Raw genomic sequence first — 9,252 nt, 5'->3', positions numbered from 1 at the left:
AATTTACATTCATATCATTGAAAGAAAATGCCACACAAAACTGCTCACCACCATTTCGCTACAGTATTAGCTATGATCAGTGTTGCCATCTTGAAATTATAAAAATGCGTAACACGAACACAAAATTCCATAGATTTCTCTTAAAAAATCCGTAAATATACACTGCTCTGTTGTAGGATTTCAAGATTAAATTAATAATCATTTATATAATTTGATATCTACGAGAACTGCGAATAATAGCTTCTAATCCAGTAACTTATACAATTCGTATATTTACATAAATTTCCGTAGATATAGCTCTGTAAACAAAATAAAAAATCTGTAGAGATGGTAACACTGACCATGGTATTAACTATTTTAAGTTCCACAATATTCCCCTCGTGGGATTATTTTTAGCAACATTGATTTGAAACAACTGATAATATACTGCAACTAACTAATAATTACGTATAAAACATTTTACAAGTGTATTATTCATAAACAACATGACTGAGGTATATTTTCAATACTTCAATGTGTTACATTTACAAACATAAACCATTATAATCTACAAATAATACTACTGACAATCCATACCCAGCATGCAAATGTTGTGAACCCAACAATTTTATATTAGTTGATTATTAAATAAATTACACTAAAAAAATTAAACACTAACGAATAATTTTAACAGTTATTTCAAACTCATAACAGTATCATTTGCCATTAATCAAACAAATTATGCGTTTTATTTTCTTAGTAGTAATGTCTATTATTAGAATTCTGAAGAAACAGACAAAAACACATTTTTGATAGTTTAGCAATTAATCTTCAATAATAAATTTTATTTTGAAAATAAGTTATACAAAATTTTAATTAATTTGATTCAGTTTATAATTCTTTTAATTTTATAATTGTCTTATTGTGTTAAATCGTATGTAATTAATAATTTCATTAGAAAAATGTATTTTTTATTTAACAGAGTAAGAGGAAAATGTCACCAATTATAAAGAATATATTGATTTTTGACATTAAGTTAACAGAAAATGTTGTGAGATTTGCTGAGAAATTTATGCCTATGAAACAATTGAAAATGCATTATAAAGAATTGGAGGTATGTTAAAAAATATATTTCTTCTTACTAATTTGAAAATGGTTTCTTTTTAAAAATCATTTTAAAAATCACTTAGTAATGATTAATAATAAATTTTTCTGGTGGTACTTGTGTATATAAATTTCCATATTTTATTTTATTTTAGTTATAAAATATTTTAGTTATAGTACTCAGTGTTTGTAATACTTCTTATAAATCTTACATACTTTAAATACAATGTAGTAAGCATAAATTACATCTCACATTTCAATACAAATATTGTACAAAAAATTTTCTCTCATATTTGTAAATGTGACTTCATTACTTTCATTTCTTCAGTGTATATAATTTCCTTTACCTGTATAGATATCGTGTCGTGGCATACTTTGGATTTCTTCATTACTGGCATGTATTTGGATTTTGAATAGTAAAAGACTTTATCAAATACAAGTCAATTTATTAATAGGTAAGCACAGTATCTGAATAATAAATATGACTTTTGTATCCTTTAATTGAACAGATATTTATAAGTAATAATTAGGGTATAAGATTAGTAAAACTAAACATGCTATTTTTTCTAAAAAGTTTTTGTAGTAACATTAGATTTTTAGGCCTGCTGTTGGACATTCTTGTTATTGCTTTGTTGAAAGCAGTCGCACGACGAAGACGGCCTTCATCTCAGCCAGATCCTTTTGTAATAGGATCCGACAAATATTCATTTCCATCGGGTCATGCTTCTCGGGCAATACTTATAGTCTATTTTTTTAAATATCTGTGGCCCGTTTCTGAGATATACCTTGTTCCATTATTTGCATGGGTTGCTGCTATAGCTTTATCTGGGCTCTTAAAGAGGAGACACTATATTCTTGATGTTATTGCAGGCTTACTTGTAGGCTACACTGAAGGACTTCTCATGAATTTTTTATATTTAAAGCCTGAAACGTGTCTCAGTTTTGTATCTTGGATAACTAATAAACAAGTAGAAAAAGCATAATACATCCGGTATTGTTAGTTTGAAATGTCTTATCTACTTTATGAAAGTTTGACTATGGGCATATGTTTAGAAGTGAAACAAATATATAAATTTTGAGTAAGACTGTATGAGGAAAGTTAATGTTTGATTATTTTGTTTAACGTGTTAAATAAATAACAATATTTTATATACTATCCATTTATTCTCTTGTCACATGATGTAATTAGTTCGAGGACAACGAGGACTCTAGTTTTATACTTAGGTAATATTCTGTCATCTTAAATTCATAGATTTCTACGAATTTCAGAATAGAAGGTACAAAATTTTCAAGACATGACTGTTATGAATCATGATATTAAATAGTTTCTAGATTCCACTACACATTTTCTAGTTTTCAATGCAGTTTCATAATACATAACTTAATAGAGATCAATGATAACTGGTTACATTGATTGTAAAATAAAGAAGTATGTTTGCAGTTGCAGAAGTTGTATTGCAGTAGATGCTATTGGATCTTTCACAGAGAAAACTAACTTTCCATGAAATTGTGGTGACAACTTGGCAATAGATGATGACATGCATTTCATGATTATAATTTCTTGTCATGCACAATTTTCTACTGGTAAATCACTGTGATTCCCTGGAGTCCTAATAACTGTAACATAATTAGATTTTATTACTTTCGTAGATTGCTTCTTATTGTCTGTAATAGGTATATATGCACACATATATTTAAATCTACCTGGTACAATTAAAATGTTTTAGTATTTTCTGATGAGCTGCATCAACAAAAACAACGATAAAAGTCTCGTTACATTTTCATTCGATTATCTACCGTTAAGTAGTTATATTAGACGGCACTTACTTTAGGACTCTGTACATTATGGTGTACTTACATTCACCATGGATCAATGCGATCGTGCTGCATTGTACCTGCCGAACGAATTGCATCCAACGAACGGAAGATACTGAACACCGTTCACACTGAAAAACAAAACTCGTTTTATTTCACTACTTCTCTTACTCTCTTCTTTTGAAACATATTTTTTCATTTATTCGATGTAGGCTACAACATATTATATACACATATATAATTTAAGCTCATATTTCTCAACACCTTATAAATATAATAGCTTACTAATAGTATTATTTATTACAATGCTTCAAATAATTAGAGAATTAGCTACTGGAATGGGATACCAACAATATTTTAACAGTGAAATATATAATAATAATTTTGCTACATCTACCATACAGTATTTTCTTTATATCTAATACTTGGTTTAATTCCTAGTTGCAAGGCCTCTCAACTATTCTGGTCAAAGTAATCAAAAAACTGCATCAACCGTTTAGTCCATATAATATTAGTAGCTCTAAAATTGTTATACATTCGTTCGAGTGTTCTGCCATTAACGCACGATATGTGCGTGTCCCTCATGCGCTAGAACAAAAAAAAAAAAAATATAGAATTTCGACTCGACGAAAATAACGAAATAATGAATTCACGTAAAATAAAGGCGGGCGATCTTTCCAGCGATCGTTACCTCGTTTCGTAATATTTCGTTGACACCGTGGTTCTTTTCGATTTTCCATATCATTTTGCACTCCGTTGAATTTCATTCAGCCGCCATTGTTTGCAAAATTCCATGGTTTGCGTAATCTTCTCTGGGTTTGGGGTAGACATTAACAGTCTTGTTTTGTGAAGTGCTTTCATGATAGCAGTTTAGATCGTGATCACGCGCGACGCCTTTCTGATTTTACTCAAAATTGAAGCAAAGTTGTAACATTACTCGATGATAATTCATGGTTGCGGTCCAACCATTTAAGACTTGTCATTGTTAGATGTAGATAGAAGCAGTGCACGGCTAATGATGCTTAGGTGCATTTGTGAATGGCTAAGTGAGTCGAAATACTTAAGAACACCTAAGAATTGCATTTTGTTATTCATTATTTTCATTTTAATTCCTTTTCATAAAGAAGTTTTAACTGTGTATCTTTGCATTCAGCATCTCTATTCAGTGATAGATGAATAGGATCTATTGATTGTTAATTCATTAATACATCTTTTGAAAAATCTAGATTAGTAAACCAATAAATGCATTAAAAATCGTAGAGTTATATTTTCCAGAGAAACTAACGTGAAACCTTTTATTCTTACCAATCTGAGATAAGGAAAAATCAGATACAGCCATTGGAAGGTGCTGTAGAATTCATTGTCTTCTTATTTAATAATTCGGGGAATGAAGGCATGGAATATCCTAGAAGTATATAAAGTTTACATTACCCAACAAATGTTAAAAGAAAACAAATTCTTTTCTATTTTACCTCCTAACTCGGCGTACTTTCCTCCTTTCAAATTGATTTTTTTGTAGTTTTTGTTAGGAATTATTTTTATTCCTATATATTTATAATCGATTACGTTACAAATTGCAGCCATATCCCAAAAGTGGTAATTAAAACTATTCGAAGCGTTTCCTGCAATTTGCAATACTGTCACAATACAATCTAAGCGACACATTTCTTGAAGCGACATCACGTATTTAAAAGCCCAAGTAATTCTCTAGACAGTGTTTAGTAGATAATCGTAATGTCACATAAACAGTTCTCAAACAGTAGAATGAAGAAATCTACATTTTCGACGTTATATAGTGTCGTCCTCTACGAGTAAAAACATTTTAACTTAAAATGGAATTTAGACCGACTGGTAACGTTCACATATGTTGACACTAAATTGCACAAATATTGATAATTATATAGTAATTCATCGAACGCATAATTCATGTCAATTGTATCATATACTTGGCTAATAACTACATATAAAACATTGTACCAGTGTATTATTTATAAAGCAACATGTCTAAGGTATATTCTTAATAATTTATATATAGAAATCACAATATTACTGATAATTCATATCTCTTATGCAAATATCTGTGACCCTATTTCTTACAAAAAATTTTATATTACATGATTTTGAAATAAATTACCTTAAAAATTTTAATAAAAATTACTTTAAGAATGATTTTGACAGTTGATTTAAAATTATGACAATATTATTTTCCAATAATCAAATAAATTCGTTTTATTTTCTTAGCAGTAATGCCTACTATTAGAATTATGAAGAAATAGACAAAGCACACATTTTTCATAGTTCAGTAATTAATTTTCAATAGTACATTTTATTTTGAAAGTGAATGATATAAATTTAAAATAAATTTAATTCAGTTTTGAATTCTTTTAAGTTTATAATTACCTTATTGTGTTAAATTGTATATAATAAATAATTTCATTGGAAAAATGTATTTTATATTTAACAGGGTAAAAGGGAAATTCCATCAATTATAAAAAAGATATTGCTTTTTGATATTAAATTAACAGAAAATGTTGTGAGATACGCCGAGAAGTTTATGCCTACGAAACAATTAAAAATGCATTATACAGCATTGGAGGTATGTTTAGAAATGTATTTCTTGTTATTAATTAGAAAATGGTTTTTTTTTTAAGAATCATTTTAAAAATCACTTAATAATGATAAATAATAAATTTTTCTGGTGGATACTTGTGTATATAAATTTCCATATTTTATTTTATTTTAGTTGTATTACTTAGTGTTTGTAATACTTCTTATAAATCTTACACATACTTTAAATACAACGTAGTAAGTATAAATAATATCTCACATTTCAATACAAATATCGTACAGAAAATTTTCTCTCATATTTGTAAATGTGACTTCATTACTTTCATTTCTTCAGTGTATATAATTTCCTTTACGTGTATAGATATCGTGCCATGGCATATTTTGGATTTGTTCATTACTGGCATCTATTTGGATTTTGAATAATAGAAAACTTTATCAAATACAAGTCAATTTATTAATAGGTAAGCACAGTATCTGAATAATAAATATGACTTTTCTACCCATTAATTGAACAGATATTTATAGGTAGTAATTAGGGTATAAGATTAGTAAAACTAAGCATGCTATTTTTGCTAAAAAGTTTTTGTAGTAACATTAGATTTTTAGGCCTGCTGTTGGACATTCTTGTTATTGCTGTGTTGAAAGCAATCACGCGACGAAGACGGCCTCCATCTCAGCCAGATCCTTTTGTAATAGGACCTGACAAATATTCATTTCCATCAGGTCATGGTTCTCGGGCAATGCTTGTATTCTATTTCTTTAAATATCTGTGGCCTATATCTGACATTTGCCTTATTCCATTATTTGTATGGGTTGTTGCCGTAGCTTTATCTAGGCTTTTAATGAGAAGACATCATATTCTCGATATTATTGTAGGCTTATTTGTAGGATATGCTGAAGGTGTTCTTATTAGTCTTTTATATTTAAAACCTGAAACTTGTCTCAGTTTTGTATCTTGGGTAACTAATGAAAGAGAAGGTGATGCAGAATTTGAGGTCTAGGTGTTAATTGTAGACAAATTGCAACCTGATTTATGAAAAATCATCAGGTCGACAGTGTCTAATGCATACAGTCAGATTCGTCGGTGAATCACGCTGTCGGGAGTGCATTAATTTTTTCATTGGTGAACTGCGCAATCGTGAATGTATTAATCTAAGTCATATAAATAAAAAATATTGTGAGTTTGAATATATCTTATCTATTTTATGAAAGTTTTTAATAAACTGTAGGCAAGTATTTAGGGGTAAAAATAAAGTACATAAATCTTGATTAGGAATCTATGGGAAAGTTTATATCTGATAATTTGGCTCAATGTGTTGAATAAATAACAATATTTTATACACTATCTATTTATTCTCTTGTCACATAATATAATTTGTTCGACAACAACGACGCAATTTTTATATTTAGGTAGTATTCTGTCATCTTAAATTCATAGATTTCTATGAATTTGGGAATAGAACGTACAAAATTTTCAAGGTATGACTGATTTTCTTTTGCTCTAATGAAATATCGAACGCGACAAGATTGAAACTGAATAATAAATCTAATTATAGTTTACTATTATAAAAAGAAGGAATGATAAGTTCATTTATATAATGAACTTATATATGACTACATTTGCGGTATATGAAAAACGTTTTGTACGTTTTGTATATGTATAAAATTACAAGCCAGTTTACATATGGATCCTACACGATTAATGTCAGTCGTGTACTACGCTTCCAATTCATTCTTTTATGAAAAATTTCTACCCATTTTGAACATTATAACTAGTCCAAATAATTGAAATACATCCTTGAGATGTTTATGCTAATATAAATATCTTTCTTATGATCATATTTGAGACAAGTAAATTAAACCTTTAGAAATTACTCTATAATTAAAGCATCGTTTAAAATGATATAAAAAGTAATTAAGTACCCAAGAAATAATTTTCAAATTTTAATTACTGATATTAAATGTGAGCTGATATTAAATAGTTTCTAGGTCTCACTTTACATTTTCTAGTTTATGATGCAGTTTCACAATACATAACTTAATAAAGATTAATGATAATGTGTGAACTGGTCACATTGATTGTAAAGTAAGGAAGAATTACTTTTGTCAACAGGTATGCACTCTTTATGCATTGGTTAAAATAAATTGCATTGTAAGAAACACTTCAATTTTTATAATAATTCTTTTGATAAACATTCAGTTACCATCAAATTAATTACTTTCCTATAAGTAGTTTATTACGAGAGATTAAATTTTACGACCTTGTCACGTATGCAAGCAGTAAAATTTTTCAACATAATTTCGTCAAGAAAGATAATGGAAAAAATAATTCTATTTATAGAAATATTAATTTTTCAATTGTTCGGTTGCATTACCATAAAGGAGAATGGTAAAATTTGAGGTCCAATCGAGTGTGTTGATTGGTGCCAGCTACTTCTTGACTACACGAGGGTGACGGTTTCATGTTCTTTTCAATTTTCTCTGTTTCCCGTAAAATAGTAGTGAGGGGAGTGGGTTGATGATCGGGTAAAGCAGGTGTCGGTACCGTGGACAGTTCACTGGTGCGTTGTTTCTGTTCCTCTTCAGAGTAAAGACTTAATGAGCGTGGTCGGTCCGGTTTCAATTGTATTGCAGCAGATGTCCTGGATCTTTCACTGAAAAAATAACTTCCCATGAAATTGTAGTGAAAATGTGATAGAAAATGATGACATGCATTTCACGATCATAATTTCTTGTCACGCACAATTTTGTACTGTTAAATCACTGTGATTCTCTGAAGTCCTAATAACTGTAACATAATTAGATTTTGTTGTATGAGTGTGAATGTTTTGTTCGTACATTTCTTATTATTTTTAATACGCGTATATGCACACATACTAGAATATTTAGAGTTTTCTGATATTGTATCAGTAAAATGAGAAAAGCGAAACCAGACAAAACTTTTGCATTGGCCTAAAAGAATTGAAATAAGAAAAATGTGATATTATTAATCAAAGAAATTATTATGGGAAAAGTATTCTCCAGTTTTTGTTCAAAATGTGGATGATATAAGTAAATGATAAATCGTTTAAAATTGTAATTATTTAGGTTTTTTAAATTTGATTTTTATTTTATATCTTTACAATTATGAGGTAAAATAATCTAGTATGTTGTAAAATTGTAATGGATATGCAGGGTTCACAGCTTTTGCAAGTGATGCACAAGAAATTACTTACTCTGCAAATAAGAGTGAAAGGAACATGTTGCCATTGTGCAGAGGATTTTGGGGATATTGAACTTGTGTTTTCATAGGAGTGGAATCGCTTAATATCTGTCAATGAAAAGGGAATAAATGTAAATCCATGCTGAACATTCAATGAAACTCTTTTAATAATATGCATTGGTGCAAGTGATAGTTTAAAATAATAGTATATAAATCACAATAAATAAATACACTGTACATACACACATACATGCGCAAATTAATTTAATGAAAAATACGATTGTAATGAACCAAGTATCTGTGCGTTAAAAAAGTATTGCTGAAACGAAACGATTAAATAATATTTGTATTTTCTATATATGCTATGAGTTTGTCATAGTAGATGTAAATTCATTATGTCACATTTAATTATCTAAATCATTTCTATAAATTTCTACATTTAACGTTTACAATACTTTTACTTAAAATAAATGCTACAAATGAATCTTCATTTCTTATTTACAATTTGTCAACCATCAAATCCACGGTCAGTATCACTCCACAACCGAATTCTATACAATACAGAATCTTAATACAGTGAAAGA

General features: G+C 28.7%; 3 protein-coding genes and 1 long non-coding RNA gene across 11 annotated transcripts in view; 2 read left to right on the top strand and 2 right to left on the bottom strand.

Moving 5' to 3' along the window:
• Positions 1–2,234, top strand: part of LOC143148647 (polyisoprenoid diphosphate/phosphate phosphohydrolase PLPP6-like) — a 37,680-nt gene extending 35,446 nt beyond the window's left edge. For 2 of the 3 annotated variants that reach the window (XM_076315192.1, XM_076315193.1), the window contains exons 2-4: positions 962–1,093; positions 1,439–1,538; positions 1,684–2,234. In XM_076315192.1, the coding sequence (XP_076171307.1) occupies positions 962–1,093; positions 1,439–1,538; positions 1,684–2,066 (615 nt within the window). In that variant the 3' untranslated portion in view covers positions 2,067–2,234. Of the gene's footprint in view, positions 1–27; positions 495–961; positions 1,094–1,438; positions 1,539–1,683 lie in introns of those variants that run through there. The other variant, XM_076315191.1, reaches the window with a different exon arrangement.
• On the bottom strand, positions 1,481–4,584 carry LOC143148648 (uncharacterized). 5 transcript variants are annotated; one of them, XR_012992556.1, is made up of 7 exons: positions 4,371–4,584; positions 4,204–4,303; positions 3,590–4,120; positions 3,324–3,486; positions 2,942–3,029; positions 2,788–2,824; positions 1,482–2,700 (listed from the first exon to the last, which is right to left on the bottom strand). It is a non-coding gene; the product is annotated as an uncharacterized LOC143148648 (long non-coding RNA). The 5 variants fall into 5 exon arrangements; XR_012992555.1 differs by having other exon boundaries at positions 1,481–2,824; XR_012992553.1 differs by having other exon boundaries at positions 2,788–3,029.
• LOC143148646 (polyisoprenoid diphosphate/phosphate phosphohydrolase PLPP6-like) lies at positions 4,441–6,811 on the top strand. Its single transcript, XM_076315190.1, has 4 exons — positions 4,441–4,907; positions 5,363–5,494; positions 5,828–5,927; positions 6,073–6,811. The coding sequence occupies exons 1-4, from the start codon at positions 4,899–4,901 to the stop codon at positions 6,465–6,467; spliced, it is 636 nt and encodes a 211-aa protein (XP_076171305.1). The 5' UTR covers positions 4,441–4,898; the 3' UTR covers positions 6,468–6,811.
• Positions 6,800–9,252, bottom strand: part of LOC143148643 (alpha-tubulin N-acetyltransferase) — a 23,912-nt gene continuing 21,459 nt past the window's right edge. For both annotated transcript variants that reach the window (XM_076315187.1, XM_076315186.1), the window contains one exon: positions 6,800–8,120. In XM_076315187.1, coding sequence (XP_076171302.1) covers positions 7,838–8,120 — 283 coding nt within the window. In that variant the 3' untranslated portion in view covers positions 6,800–7,837. The remainder of the gene's footprint in view (positions 8,121–9,252) is intronic.

Source organism: Ptiloglossa arizonensis, chromosome 6 (genome assembly GCF_051014685.1).
Source record: "Ptiloglossa arizonensis isolate GNS036 chromosome 6, iyPtiAriz1_principal, whole genome shotgun sequence".
NCBI classification, from domain to species: Eukaryota; Metazoa; Arthropoda; class Insecta; order Hymenoptera; family Colletidae; genus Ptiloglossa; species Ptiloglossa arizonensis.
The sequence above is the reverse complement of the archived record's forward strand: the minus strand, read 5'-3'. Positions and strand labels throughout refer to the sequence as shown.